This window comes from Terrapene carolina, unplaced genomic scaffold (assembly GCF_002925995.2).
Source record: "Terrapene carolina triunguis isolate 2854851 unplaced genomic scaffold, T_m_triunguis-2.0 Scaffold96, whole genome shotgun sequence".
Taxonomy (NCBI): domain Eukaryota; kingdom Metazoa; phylum Chordata; order Testudines; family Emydidae; genus Terrapene; species Terrapene triunguis.
The window spans coordinates 541,537-557,881 of record NW_020664447.1 but is presented as its reverse complement, the minus strand read 5'-3'; the positions used below and the strand labels follow the sequence as shown (position 1 = coordinate 557,881).

Genomic DNA, 16,345 nt, shown 5'->3' with positions numbered 1-16,345 from the left:
TAGATACAGTGGCTTACCTGAAAGAACTTTTCTGCAAAACATGTTAACCTTGAAGAAGAGAAATTATCCACAACTTGCGTCATCAAAAATTAAAAAAAAAAAAAAAAATCCTATCTGTTTAACAACAGTGAGAAAACCCATTGAAATGTGTTTGGATAAGGTATAAAAGAATTGTTCTTTAACTTAATATTAAACTTCTCCATTAATATTGTGCATGAACATCCTATACATATATTTATGTAACAGATACATATATCCTACTTATGCATAGCTAAATATTGCATACATTAACATATATTTACAAAATTTTAAAATATTAATAAGGCACTCCATTGAAACTATAAAATCAGAACATTTCAAATTAATGGGATCTTTCTTTCTGAGCTACCCATTTATTCTTTCCACAACAAAAATAAACCTGTGACAACTGAAGACGTAGGTTTGGAAAAAAAATATTGTGTGTTACCGGGTTTACTTTTAGAATTGTGTGTCACTTCGATACCACAGTAGGGATTGCAGTGCAAATGCCTACATTAATTAGACGGATTAATATGCAAACCTATGTATGATTACTGTTATACTCTATACACACCTTTACAGCATGATTTCGTATCCTCCTTGGAGATCCAGCAAAAGGTATGTCTATACTCTGTCTCCCATCAGACGGTTTAACAGTAACCCTTTCTGCAGGAGTGTGCGGTCTCCTTGGTGGAAAGATTTTTGGAGGTCCTGGTGGAGGAATATCGGAAGGAGATGGAGGAACAGAAATTGATCGTGGAACGTCTAGTGAACTTTTTGCTTTACCACGGTCAGTAAAGTCCGGAGAACCTGCATAAACTGGAGCAGTTGGACTGCCATGTTTAAACTGCTGTCTCTGTTGCCACTCGTATAGCTGCCATACAGTACCGTCCTTATTAGCTTTCCTCTCCTCATGGGACATTTTCAAGTGACTAACACGGTCCTGGGCATATTTGTAGTCACTTGGCAAGTTGCGATTTGGTGGAGGAGAGCTCCCTGAAGGCTGCCTGGTATTCTTTGGCAAGGTATGATAATTTTCAGGAAAAGACGAAGACTGACTGGGACCTTGACGAGTTAGAATCTGATCAGGAGCAAGACTGTGAGAAAAAGAGATATAGATTTAAATGTACATTTATCAATAGGACTGGCTAAAGTAAAAACATGAATTATATCTTCAAATTAATGTTACCTTAGGAATTATACAAGATTCTGATTAAAATTCACTTAATGTGTACAAAATGAAGCTACTATTGCCCTGGTACCTTTATATAAAAAACCTGCACTATTCACATGTTAAGATTGCAGTAATCTGGTAAGTAATTTTACTTTGAGAAATATTTGAAAGCCACAATTCTTTGATCAATGATCAGCCTGAACCTACCACAGCAGAGCTAGCTTTAAGGGAATAAGTTACATTACCTCTATGTTTAGAAACACTAGAAGTCAAGTATGCAAAGAACTGAGTCATAGTTGTGTTTATAAACAGCAAATACTATAAGTAAGTAATTTTTAAGTTTAGTTAAAAGGTACATTGTTCACCACTAGATGGTGTAGTTTGCTGTACAAATGTGATATATTAATTCATTTTAAAAATTACATTACCTTAAAAATCAGAGAGGAGGAAGAAACCTCACCAGACAGAATAAGCAACGGTTATGTGGATTTTGCTTCATTATACATAAAAGAGATAAACCATTTCTTAAATTCTTTGATATATGAACATTTGTTTGGAATGTTCTAGTCCTTATGAATTACTCTTTTACATGCTATAATGCTACTGGTCCTTGCTATCTTAAGCAGCACATAGGAATTTACAAGGAAATTCATTTATAGTCCTGCTACAAAAAAATGGCACTTCCTGGGTTCAGTACAACATGAGGAAATTAAATTGCAGAAATTAGCTCCACATTTGGCCAGCAGCTTTCACGCAAAATCTGTTGGCTTCCAACTTTGACCTAGTTGACTTCATGAAGTCTTTTCACAGCCTGAAATACGAGAATGATTCCACTTGTCTATTATCCAATTCTGCACTTAGCCATCATTATTTTGTCCTTTTAGTATCTGAGGGTCATTTGCTTCAACATCTCCAGTGAGCAACATTGCTCACTCTGCCAAACCTTATGGAAGACCATGTAAAGGAAAGTGTGGGATGGAGGGAAAAGATTATATTTTCTTAGCATACAAGATGGATATGAGGAACAAAAAGAGAGCAAGTGGTTACTTACCAGTAACTGTTGTTCTTCAAGAGTTGCCTCTGTGTATTCCCACTCATGGGATTTGGTGCCCAGAGGCTGTGGAACTGCCTTGAAAAATTGTGACTCAAGTTGGGAGGCTCCTGAGAAATCTCATGTGAGAATGTCATTACCCTACTCTATATAAGGAAGTGCACGCCCCACCCCAACTCAATTTTTACTCCCAAACTGTACAGTCCTGATGTTATTTAGAATTCCGAGGTAGAGGAGAAGGTGGGTAGTGTGAATGCACAGAGATGACTCTAAAAGACCAAGTAACCGCTTTTTCTTCTTTGAGGGCTTCTGCACTTCCATTTATGGGATTCTAGTGGGCAGTGCTCCATCAAGTAGAACGTGGGTGAAGAGAGATTAGCTAAATACATACTGTAGCATGGCACCACTCTTCTAGACCGGATACTGGACCACGATGCTAAGTGCAAAATGAGGTGCTTGGTGAAAGTGTACTCTGAACTGCAAGTTGCTGCTTTGAGTATCTTCATGAAGGAAACATATCTAAGCTGTGCTGCTGCTGCTGCAGAGGGAGGCTCTAAGGAGTGGGGTTTTAAACTAGGATGTTACTGGTTTCCTAGTCAAGATGTAACACTATTCTATATACCTCCAATCCAGTGTGAGTGTGTAAGATAATGGATTCTCACTGGCATCTCGCCCATATGCTTCAAATAACCAATTAGATTTTTTAAAGGGCTTGGTCTTTTCCAGGTAAAAAAAGAGCACTCTCTTCATGTCTAGGAGAGGAGATTCCTGTGGGTGGGAGTGAAGTCTAGGGAAGAACACAGGGAGGGAAATGCAGTAAGAGAAGTGGAAATCTGAGACCACCTTAGGTATGGAGCTGGGATGAGGCCTCATGGTGACTTTCTCCTTGTAGACCACCCTATTAGATGAAGTGGCTAGCTATTAAAGCACTAAGCTCACTCACTCTCCTAGCAGACATTACTATTATTAGGAAGGCTATTTGATCAATAGATGCTTGAGAGAGATTTGTGCAAGAAGTTCAAAGAGGACCAGTCAGCTTAATTTCGACAAGATTTAGGTTGCCTTAAATGGGAGCTCTTTACTGAGGGGAAACACATTTACCATGCCTTTAAGGAACCTGGAGATTGTTGAGTGACAGAAGATAGGTTTGTTCTGAACATAATTGTGATGAGCAGATATTGCTGCCATATCGACTTTCAGCGAGGCTATAGCTAAGCCCTGAGACTTAAGGTGTAGAAGCTACTCTAGGACTGCAGAGACCCCAGCTTGAGATGGAGCAAGTACTTTACTAGTGGCACAGACAGTAAACCATTTCCTTTTCAGTTTATAGAATTTCTGGGTGTAGCCTTCCCTGTATTACACTAAGGATGGCCTGAATTCTCTGAGAACAGAAATAGTCCTCATTAGTCAGAAGTCCAATACTGCACAGTGGAGCATTTCTGGGTTGAGATGCAGAATTCCTTCCTGGCTTTTGAGACAGGAGGTCTGGAGAAAGAGCAGCAGGTATGATAGTTTTCTGACAAGCAGCAAAAGATTTGGGGATACCAGTGCTAGTAAGGTTACATTGGGGCTACTAATACATTGTTTGCTTTGTGCAACCTGATTTTCTATAGGATTCAGGTTATCAGAGGAACGTGAAGGAAGGGAAGGTGTATACAATGTGTTGAATCCAGTTCAGCAGAAATCAACCAGGGAGAGTTTTTGACCCTGTGTGCTCTGTTGAATACAAGTGGCATTTGGTGTTTTGTTCAGACATGAAGAGGCCCATCATTGAGTGGTCCCAATGGTGAAATAGTCTCTGGCCACCACTGGTTTCAAGTACCACTTGTATTGATTCTGAGACCTCCTGCTGAGTGAGTCTGCCTCCACATTCTTTCTCCCGCAAGTTGTAGAAAAATAGCGTGGAATTGGTTTTGGATGTACCACAGCCTGTTTTCTTGCCTCCACAGATAAAGGTTGGGAATGTACTCCCTCCCCCCTTGCCTAGAGATGTAGTACATGGCTGTGTTGTTGTCTGTACATGGCTGTAGTGTTGGCACTGGTGGTCACTGTGACGTTAGAGGAGAGGGAAGTAAAGGGTACCCTCAGAAGGACATTGCCCCCATTTTCCCACCAATAAAACTGTTGAAGCACTTGAGGTGGAATGGTCAGTTTTTTCTGAAGGCTGTGAACATTTCATGCATAGTTACCTGCTACCCAGCTTTGCAAGGATCTAATGTTCAAATGTGTAGGATGATGACACCATCAAGCCTAGTAGCCTTAAGAAAAATTGTGGTCTTTACCAGGTGTGCTCTGAGAGTTGTCAGGATATCTCAAATTTTGAGAAGTCCCTTTTGTGAAAGGCAGGCTCTGGCCCGAGTACAGTTCAGGACTGTTCCAATGAAAGTGATACTCTGTGCAAGCTGAAGCAATGATTTCTCCCAGATAATTAATTCCAAAGACTGGAAAAGTTGCACATGTATTGAATCACCGAGAAGAGGTCTTGTTGAGAGCTGACCCTTTGAAGCCAGTTGTCTAGGTATGGGCAGATGAATATTCCTTTGTGTCTGATGTATACAGCAACCACCAGGACACATCTGAAAGTCTTAAAGGACAACCAGAAAGGACGGACTCTAAAACGGTAGTATCTTGTCCCCTCACAGAACCTCAGGTATGTGATATGATCATCACATGAAAATAGTTGTCCTTTAAGTCAAGAGCTGCATACCAACACCCTGCAATAAAGCCGTGCACATCCTGAACCTGTTGAGGTTTTTGAGGTCTAGATTGGGTCTCAAACTGTCACTCTTCTTGGAGATCAGGAAATACTGGTAATAAAATCCTTTCCCATGGTGTACCCATGGAATCTCCTCTATGACTCCCTTGTTGAGAAGGGAATATCCTTCTTCCCACAGGATTCTTCCGAAAGATGAATCAGTGAAGAGGGAAGCAGGAGCTGGAGGATGGTGAGGTGGCCTGGTGCAGAATTGGATAGTGTATTACCTGTGACTGGAAGAAATCATGCACCAGATGATGTAGAAGAGAGATGAGGCCCAAAAGGAGGGAGAAAAGAATTGGAGATGTGGTACACATTGGTGTGTGGCTGTCAACCACACCATCAGAATTGCTGGTTGGAGGCTGATGCTGAGGACCGTGAAGAGGTATGATGAGGAATCCTGCCCCTATACCATTGAGGTAGTTTGCCAGCAGCCTGTTTTGGAAGTAGCTAATAATGCCTCTGGGATTGCATTCCTTGGCATTACAAGAAAGTTTGTCTCTGGAAGCAGAATGACACTCTGTTCTCTGAGTGCGTAGCAAGCCCATAACCCTTAGTGACTAAAGTCTTAGCCATTTTTTTCTGTTCCTTTGGTAAGGAGTCCCTCACGGCATCCTACAAGATATAAACGTAATGGGACATTATGGCCTTATAACTGGCCACCCAAAAGGCTAATGAGCCAGATCAGAAGACACTTATGCCAAATATATAAAGCTTACTCTGTTACCTCACACTGTCTCCCATGCTGCAGACACTGCCACGGAACTAGCTGGCAAATGTTGTAGCAGGAACTGATATCCTTCACCTGGCACAGGATATATCCTGTCCGCTTGTTTGGACACATGCAGGAATGAAAAGGGAGACAGATATTTTTGGCTGTGTTGAAAATGCTGGAGCTAGGAGGTGGAGACAGCTTCTTCCTGGTCTACAGCTGTAATATGTCAAACAAGGGATCAGATATCTCAGGGGCCATGACACCTGCTGGTAACTGAAGAGTCTCTGCCATTCTCCCAAATAGCTCCTAAACTGTTTCTGTTCATCATAAAAGGAAACAGAGAGAACTCCATTTGATTGTCTGGTGAGGTGCCACCTGCACGTTCCTCCACAATGGACCCATACAGATCCTCTGAAGGAATCTCATCCCATTATTCCAATATAGGCAGATCCACCTGAGGATAAGATGGATGCAGTGGTGGTATCAGGATGCATTAGTACCAGATGAGGCATAGGCCCTAGAGAGGGCACTGATGCCAAGTGAAAGCACTGTTCCAGAAGGAGAATCAGTGCCAATTCCTAGGTCAGCATCAGAGTTCATCTTGCAGTTTCCAAAAAAGGCCTTCATAAAGTCCTGTATGTAGGGCCACATTAGCAACTGAACAGGGACCTGCATGATATCCTTCTATGATATCTGGATTTGAAATAAGGGATGAGGTCTGGTTTCCTGAGATCTAATCAGGGGACCTGCAAGTTCATCTACAAAGGTGCTCTGAGGCAGGTCTGTATTGGGACTGAAAGATGGCACAGAGTCAGGTTGCAGAAAAGGATTCAATTGGATGGTTAATAGCCTTGACCACGGACCCCACACACAGTCAGATGCAGAGAAATTAAAAGTGTTATTAGAATCTGAAACAGTGAGGAGTCCAAGTTATTTGGTGCCAAGATGACTGGTTCTGGAGGAGCATTGAGAAGAGGTGACCACACCACTGTCTGAGTCTTCAAAGCACCCAGGGGTCTCAGATTGCAGAAGAGGATTGAGATGATGCTTCCTCTTTTTCTTCAGTTTATGACTCTTGTGGGGAGATGTACTTCCTATTCTCCTTCCTGAAAGCACATTTGACTGTGCTTGAGGTACCAAGGCAGAAGCGTTAGTGCCAGAGGTCAGGTCTGGAGTTTATACTGAGCAATGGTGCCAGGTGAGGAGTAGGCACTGAGGTGGGCACTTCCTGTGTCAGCATCAGGGCTAATGAGGCCTAAAATGGATGCTTTGGTTGTGCTGGATGAAGGATTCCGTGTCAGTACAGGACCAAGAAGATCCCAGTCTTGAGACAGTAGTAAAGGCAGCCCTGATGATGGAGCAGTAAATGTGTGTCTTGGGTCCTGTGTAAGAGGACCTTGGCACAGAGACTGGTCTCAGTTTCCTCAGCAGGCCTGCTGAAGTATCAGGCTATTACACTGAGAAGCCAGATGAGCCTGAGTGTAGGTGTAGCAAATCGTATATTGGGTTACCGAGTGGGTCTCTCCAAGACACAGAAGGCACAGGACATCTCTGGTATGACTGCCAAGCAAGCAGCACACCTCACAAAGCCTTTACGTGGCCCAAGGTCACATTTATTCTCGATAAGGTGTTGAAGGCTCCCAGTACAGGTGAAGGGCTATTCACTCTTAGCTATCTTATACTATTCTAAACGAACAGTTTAGAATAAAGTTTTAAGCTAGACTAAGGGAAGGTCTAATCGTAAGGACACAAAGCAAATTCTGTTCACTTTCTAAAGCGGCAGCAAAAAAAAGTGAGGCAGGTGGGGGTGTGTACACCCTTATATAAAGTAGGGTGATGACCCTCACCCTTGTGTGAGAATGCGTATGAAATCCGCTCAACAGAGACAGTTGTTCAAGGCAGTTCTACAGCTTGATACCAGGGGAGCGAAATCTCACAAGTGGAAACGCATAGAAGCTCTTGAACAAGAAAAGTATGGCTCTTACTGAAAAGAGCCAAGAATAGGAAAAGTTCTCTGCAACAGGAATTATTTCTTGCTATATTTGAAAGGGGAGGATATTGCTCAGCATGAGCGTGTTTAATAGGAAAGTACTAAACAGGTTTAGCTTGGGTTTGACTCATAAAAGAATTAAAAAAAAAAAAAAAAACCCCCAAAGACCAGATTCTTCTAAAGTTCAGTATTCACCATGTCTGCCGGTGCATTGAAGTCTTCAGACTGAAGGCTGGAGCATCACCTCTGAATGACTACAGGATGTGGGCGCCCCTCACTTGGAATTGCTTAAAAGAAAAATCACTAACCTCCTGGGAACATCTTTTAAAACTTTCTACCTCAGTCATTTTCAACCTGCATAATCTTTTTGGATGTCTTACTTTACAAGGGTGTGTTACTGAGAGCCAGAGCTTATCAATGCCATAGAACCAGCTATGGGCACTATATGAAATGGGAGGAAGAGTACCTTTTTAAAAAGGTCTTATGCCACCTTCCAGATATTAAAGTGTTGATCCTGAGCCTACAATAATTATGCAAATGGACCCCTAGAGCCCACACAGAGTCTCAGTGATATAAATAGGTCTCTGTGTAGACACATGAAGTTCACTAGCATGCATCACATTGCAGGATCAGGGTCTTGGTTTGTTGAGTTGAGCCAGGAAGCAACTTCATATGTATTTCATGCATCAGCAATTATGAGGTTTTTAAAATTTAAAATAAAAAACTAATGTTTATAAATATTACTTTTTAAAATGATGGGTATATACATTTAAGAAATAGGCATCAGATTTATTGCCCCAAAATAGTGCATTCTGCAAATCATATACTGCAGACTTATTATTATAATTTACTGAATGACAGCATAATCCATGAACTGTGAAGCACCATAAAACTAAGTGGGTTGTTCATGGTCAAATCCAACAAATTAAAATAAAAAGTGAATTACACTGGCCATCTCTCAAAGTTAATATTATTACCTTAAATTTCTATAACACTCTTCATCACATCCCACTAGCAAAAGTTTCATAGAAAGCTTTATGGTAACAATACGCCCGGTCGTTTTATGTCTCATTCAAAAGATGGTATCTGTAATTGCAACGTCCCTAGCACCAGGCTGGGAAATTTGCATAATATTGACTCAGAGGGAAAAGTGAAATCTGTTAATTTTCCTAATGCCTCCTAGTTAGGTACTAATCAAGTCTGACCATTACCCACAATTTCTTTTTCTTTTTCTTTTTTTTTTGGGGGGGGGAGAGGAGGGAAGGGAATGTTTTCAGTGGCTTTCCTATAACACTGATAGATTTTAAACTGTTCTGTTAATTTTTAATCATAATTATAATGTTTTTAATTTTTTGTATGTTTGTGTGGCTAGTATAGAACACCAAAAGAAGATAGTACATTGTATTTATATAGCATACATTAGCAACAGTGCATGTTTGGAAAAAAATACTAAAGACATAATTTCCCCTTTAACAGTATCCACCCAAACAAATAAATAGGCAAATAAAACAGAATGATAAAAGAATTAAAAATTATTGAAAATATTAGATTAAGGCAGCATACAGGCCTCTGATGGGGTTATTTTGTTTTTTGGTTTCTTTTGAGGGGACGTGAGTTGACAGAAGAGGAAATGAGAGGAGCAGAAAACTGGAATTTCACATAGTTTGCATTATTAATTAATTGAAGTCTCTTACTGGAACTCCAGCAGAGAAATATGAACAATTTTAATATGTATTTAATTTTTTTTAAAAAAAATCACAATTTGAGTCCTCCCCACCCATAGGTCACACATTCGATTTTCTCCTATTCATTCAATATTACCATTTCATCTCAATTTCATAAGTTTCCTTTAATATCTAAGGCTCTGATCCTAAAAAGTTAACTCCATGTGGGAGGACTTGTGTGACCATATAGCCCCCAACTAACTTTACTGGGACTCCACATGGAGTAACTTGCAGGATCAGTAAAAGCAGATACCTATTACTTATCAGACCATCACTTTCCAGAAAGAGAGAGACCAGAGAAATACATATGTGCACACCCACCTTGAAGAAAAATAAACAGATGAAAATATTGGTAAGTTACAGATAATACAAACATTAAGCATTCCATCTGCCTATACGCCCTGGCTTTCATGTAAATTTCAGACTAAAAAGGAACAAGATGCATCTTGTATGCCACAGCGACATTTTAGTGCTGCTTCGTTAGACATATTGTGCATCCAAAATACTGAAGAATCCAGTTACACTGCATTTCATGTATGTGTTACATACCAACATGACCCATATACAAGTATTGTGGGGGAAAACAAACAAGGGGAAAAAGATTAAAATTTCTCTCTCTCTTGTTTTTAAGTGGAAAACAGGTTAAACTTGTAATCTATTTTGTCCATGAATAAAAGAGGACTTTAAGAGTTAGTCTTTTCATATTGGCTCTTAAATTTTGAATAAATTCAGGTCAAAATTTTTAAGAAAACATCCAATATGTTCAAAGAGAATATAAACATATACCAATAGCTCATCTTTTCAGTTGACAATCAAAATGTGAACACATTTAAGGAAATGTTTTCATCAGTATCATACTGACTTTTCCAAAATTCAAAGTACATATTTTAAAAGTGTTATTCTGCACTGGATGGATGAGAAAATTAATAGTAATCACTGCATACTATCTTAATATGGTAGCATTCTGCTTGGTATAAAACAAGTTATCTGACATTTGTTTTCCTTTATTTTGAGAACACCACAATTAACTATTTAAAGACTGGCTTGTTACTAACCTTTGTGTGTCTCCTTTTTGGACTTTTACCCAATGCTCCACTTGAGTCATGTTGTTTTTCCTTTGCATCTGTTTATCCGGATTTGCTCTGGGAACAAACCCTCTTTTATACAAACTGGTACCATTCTGCTCCACTGGGCCAACACTCATGTTTAATGAACTAGGAAACGTCCCATTCTTCTCAACTGGCTGAGGCTGAGCTACTTGGGGCCGAGATGCACTTGTTAAATCTGGAAACTGATCAACTTCTCCTGATGTTAATGGATGCTTAGATTTTCCCCTCTTAGCTTCCAGAATTTCTTTTCTGAAGACATAACGTTCCTCATCTTCTCTTTCTTTTCTTATCTCTTCATGCCTATCGTATCCAAAGGTTTCAGTTGCTTTTTGATAACTTTCTTTTATATCAGCAGTATCCACCTTTGCACGCTCTTTGCAGGAATCCACATGGTTAGCTTGGGGAACAGCTTGCTGATCCGCTTTTTCTGTTTCTCTGCAATGAAAATATGTGCTTATGTGAACACCACTTTAGTGTGAAATCTTAAAAGAAAAGTCAGTGTAGATTTGCTAAGATTTTAAGAAAGGGAAGCCCACAAAAATAGCCTCTACAGCTGATGATAACCTGATGCACCAGGGGTGTGTGACTGCAGATAGGACTCGGTGAGAATCCTTTGTTCCCCCATTTATACAAACCATTACTAAGGAAGCACCAAAGAAACTTATTTTCAGCTGCACTTTGCTAGAAACAGTTATACTTAGTTATTGAAAAATAAACTGAAAATACTGATAGCACAGCATAGTGTTCAACTTCTGTAAATGTAAAATTGTGTGTTACAGGGGTTGGGAGGGAAGAAGTAGACTTAAAAACAAATTCCCAGGAGAGGAAAACACCTGCCATGTGGTATAAGCTTCTCCATTTCAAAAGGGGAAAACATTCTCTTAGAAGTATTTTTATAAGCTCCAAGAATAAGGCTTTTCTGATAAGGATGATATAGCAATATCCAGAGAGAGATGAAGTCCCATCAGAAGCAAGAGAAATCATTCTAACCCTTTGTCAATTTGGTGGCTAAATTTTAACAAGACTATCACAGATAAAATTGTTAAATATGTTATTTTAAGTACTTTATTTTAGGTATTTTCCTTTTTTCTAAACCTTGCCAAAACCCAAGGCAGAATATCTTTTGAGATTATTTGATAATTGGAAGTGTTAGGTACTATTGTTGGTTTATATTATTTTTGATAGCTAGCCCACTTCATCTGTAACTTTCCTCATTTAATCCTTTTTGGCAGTTTATTAAGATGTCACTGATCTCTAAGTAGCACTACATCTTCTCTGAAACCATATGACCTGATAGTCAGTTTTTGGTATCAGCATCTGTAAAGCATCAAAGTACATAGCCTAGCTGTCAGGGGCAGCTCCAGGCACCAGCGCACCACGTGCGTGCCTGAGGCGGCAAGCTGCAGGGGGCGGCCTGCCGGTCACTGTGGCGGCAGCTGTCAGGGAGCCTTCGGTAGCATGCCTGCGGGAGGTCCACCGGTCCCGCGACTTTGGCGGCAATTCGACAGTGGGTACGCCGAAGCCGCGGGACCAGCGGACCTCCCGCAGGCATGCCACCGAAGCCGCGGGACCAGCGGACCTCCCGCAGGCGCGCCGCCAAAAGCCGCCTGACTGCCATGCTTGGGGCGGCAAAATACATAGAGCTGCCCCTGCTAGCTGTGAAGCCTTTTCTTGGAGTCTCTGTTTCTTAAATCTGTCAGACTTTGGCTGATATATTTTTAAACTGGCAGTGCACAGATATTCACCTGTTTTTTTAAACGCTATATCGATTAAAAGATTTTGGGACACAGAGATCCTAAACCAGACTATCCAGTGTCACCGTGACATTCCCATCTTCAAGAGACTAAAGCTATATTTTCACTTTCCTTTTAAGGGCCAGACAGAGTCTACACTGCTGAAGTGCCATTGTGTGAACAAATTCCATTCAAGAACTGGGCAATTCTGTAGTTCTGCACAAGCCCTTAGCTGCCAAGATTCTAAACACGTATAGAGCTAGTCAAAAATAAGGACACATTTTTTGCATAAGGTTTGTCCCTTTTTTCGTTGAAAATTTTTGAATATCAATTTTTTTCACCCATCTCTATTTTTTAAAGAGACAATTCTCAAAAAAAAATTTTTTTTTTTTGAGGGGCCTCATCATGGCAGCCAGTTTGGTTCAAGTGTATTCGGAGGTCCAGGAGGATCAATTCAATTGAGCCACCCTCCCATGTAATTATACGATTCAAATTGCAAGGGCAGGTATACAGGAAAGAACGGAGGACGGACGGAAGGTCCAGAGGTAAAGACAGGAAATAGGCAGCATGCAGGCAGCATGATCACTTCAGAGTCCTGAAATAGCTTAAAGGGCAATCATCCAGGCACAGCTACTGAAGCAGGGGAAGAAACAAGATGGTAAAATACCTAGGCTTTGTATTCTCTAGGGGAAAAAAGTGTTGTTTTTTTAACTCAAGGTAAAATCCTAGTGAAGACAAAGCAGTGTGTAGTGTTCACACAAGTTAGCAGGTTCAAGAGACTTTGGGAGAGCCTACACCCAGTCAACTTGGGCAAAACCTACAAACTGCCTTGTCTTCACTAGAATTGTTTGAGTTAGCTAGCTCGTGTTAAGAGCACACATTTTTCTTAGTAAAGACAGCCTAAAGAGGAAGGGACCCTGAATCACTCCCCCCCTCACACACAAAGTACCCCCACTTCTCCTGTATCCATGTCAAAACAAGGAAAGCAGGCAAGCAAGCAGCTCCAAATGTCTGGACAGAGCCTGGGCGCTGGTGTCTCCACTATTCACAAAGTACAGCTCTCCCCATCATTATAGGATGAGGAAGAAGAGAGCCTGAAAAATGCCCTTATGTCTAATTGCCTGAGGACTAAAACCATACTAAGTTTCCACTAGCACATCTTTATTCCCTATAAATAAATCAATTTTGCACCTATAAATAAATCTGTCCCACTTATGAATAAATTAATTCTGTCCTACAAACTCCTACCCCATCAAATAAATCTCGATACTGCCACCCTTCTCCAAGCTCCCACCTCTCTTCTTCCCACTTGAAGTCCCTATCTTTCTCCTCACACTGTTGTCTTCACCCCAAAAGACCAGCCCCATGTGTTTCAAGAATAAAGACTGACAGTTTAAATAAATACACAGCTCTCCAACCATAGTCTAAGTAAGCTGAAAACAGGAATGAATGATGAAAGATTCTACCTCATCCAATACAAACAATATTAAATAATCATTGCTAACTGAAAGAGCACCATCTAAAGCAACTGGAGTTAGGGATATGAGTACCTTTCTGATAAAAATGTCTGCATTTTCATCTTCAGCAGTTACTACTAACTCTCAGTCACATTTTCAGTCTTGTGCATGGTCATAATTTACATGCTACTAACTTTCTTGGGATTTTCCCCACCAATTTTTGTTTAGATTTATAGTGCATGGTTACACAGGGATAAAAGACCAGCAGCACAGCCGCGGCTGGCCCGAATCACCTGATTCGGGTTCGCGGGGCTGGGGGCTAAAACTCTCTGTGTAGACACTCACCAGCTGGGCTGCTTAACTGTTCAGTTCTCCTTCCGGGGATTTATCGCTGTCCGATTGTAGGCCGCTTCCCCAGTGACCTTTGGGGTAGGGAGGAGACTCAGGCCTACCCAGTACTCCAGGTCCCAGCCCAGGGATTCTCATGACACTTTGTCCCTTTAACAAAACTACCTTCAATTCCTTGGGCCACTTCCCCACAGCCCCAGCTTTCACCGATGCTTCACTCTTAGCACAAGGCTCTTCTGTGCTCAGGCCCAGCAGCCACCCTGGAGCTCTTTCTCACTCCCCTGGACCCTGCCAGTACTGAGCTGTCTATGGTGCTGCACTTCCCTTTGGCCAGCCAGGAGCACCAATTTCCTTCCTCTAGCTCCAGCCAGGAACTGCCTGTCTCTGGCACTGCAGCTCCTTTTTATATGGCCATTCTGGGCTCCGATTAGCTGCTCCCTGAAGCCTCTCTGATTGGCTGCTTCCTGAGCAGTCTCTCTAGGCTGCTCGGAGGACTTAGCTCCACTGCTCCTTTCCTGGGATGGGTGTGCCTAGACCCTGAGGCCTCCAGAAAGGAGCCTCTGGGCCTGGTACATCCCGTCACAGGTTCAAATAAAGATGCTCCTTTTCTTATGTTTTCAAATTGCTTTTCAGACAGTTATGTAAGTACACATCTTTTGAATATTAATTCCTTCAAACAAATGTTATTCTACCTTCACTCTCTGTTTTTTCCTTCACAATTCAATGTTAAATATGGGTGAAAAAATGGAATCAGTATGTAAAATTTGCAGGACTCCCTGAGATTTTTCCTTTCAATTGTTCCTAGCCATAACTTATAAAGAACATACCGTATAGACTTGTTCATTAGCCCGTTCATTAGACCCCCCAAGATGGTTAGGTAAAAATAGCAAAAACTGTATGACCCTTTCATAAGCCGACCCTATATTTCAGGGGTTGGCAAACTTTGGCTCCCAGCCCATCAGGGCAAGCCGCTGGCGGGTCGGAACATTTTGTTTACCTGGAGAGTTCACAGGCATGGAGCCCCTCAGCTCCCAGTGCCCGTGGTTTGCCGTTCCCAGCCAATGGGAGCTGCGGGAAGTGGCGCACCACTTCCCACAGCTCCCATTGGCTGAGAACGGCGAACCGCGGCCATAGAGAGCTGAGGGGCTCCATGCCTGCAGACGCTCCAGGTAAACAAAATGACAATGTATTAGATATTCAATTCAATGATTCAATAGAGTTCAAAATAATCAAATTTTGGTGTAGACCTGTTTATAAGCCGACCCCCACTCTTTGATGCGTCACTTTTTTACCAAAATTATTCGGCTTATGAACGAGTATATACGGTACATAATGGGCATCAGCATGCAGCCAAAACCAAAATCACAGTTTTGGAGCTAGATTCCAGAGCAAAAAGATTAGTTACTGGTAGATCTGTTATTTATACCTAGAAAAAGAAAAGTAATCTCATTACAGACTACAGGTATGGACATAGTTAAAACTGCTTCTGACAATAATTAACTGGAAAACACAAGGGTTCTGGAATTTGAAGGTTATCCGTTGTTTATTGTTTGAGAGTTTTGCCAAAAGCAAGCACTAGGCGCAGTACTTCTGGGAAACTGCACTGTGAAATTTTAATCTTCAGAGCCTAAGGATTAAAAACAGGATAAGCCCTCAGTATAAAAAGAGTTCTCTTTTCAGAATAGGTGTAAGAAAAGGAATACATTGCCAAAGTCAAAATGTAGAAAAGTAGTACTAAGTCAATTGTAAGAACAGGGAAAAACTGGAAGCAGCTGAAGACAAACAGTTATTGTTTGATTTAGTCCTCCCCTCACTCACCAATCCCAGGTTAGATAGGGAAGTCTTCAGCAGGCTAGAAGATATCTCCTGTCTATTACATGTTCCTTTGTTCTACACTTTATAAAACTTAAAAGACTGGCACAAATGTTTCTGAAATTGTGTAGGATGCTTACTAGTGAAGTGGGCCAAAATCTTTCAGAAAAAAATAGTTATCACCTGCATTTCTATGCATTTACATCTGTATCTGAACTTGTCATTAACTCTTCACTAATTTTGATTACCACTTTAAGTAGAGTTTTGAGATCCCTCTTTGAAAAATTCAAATGTGAATCTGAATTTCTGTCAACTAGCTAAACCGAGGATTATTTGTTTCCACACAAAAGATGCAGTGGTTCAACAAAATCAGTTTTTAAATCCATTTAGCTAAAGTAGTGCAAACCTTTATGTGGATATGCAAATCTGTTTACACATGATTTACATAGATATAATCAA

At 40.9% G+C, this 16,345-nt stretch overlaps 1 protein-coding gene across 2 annotated transcripts in view; it reads right to left on the bottom strand.

Moving 5' to 3' along the window:
- PLEKHA7 (pleckstrin homology domain containing A7) overlaps positions 1-16,345 on the bottom strand; it is a 306,972-nt gene that overhangs the window by 70,597 nt on the left and 220,030 nt on the right. For both annotated transcript variants that reach the window (XM_026651359.1, XM_026651360.1), the window contains 2 exons: positions 10,483-10,971; positions 593-1,115 (listed from right to left, as the gene is read on the bottom strand). In XM_026651359.1, coding sequence (XP_026507144.1) covers positions 593-1,115; positions 10,483-10,971 — 1,012 coding nt within the window. The remainder of the gene's footprint in view (positions 1-592; positions 1,116-10,482; positions 10,972-16,345) is intronic.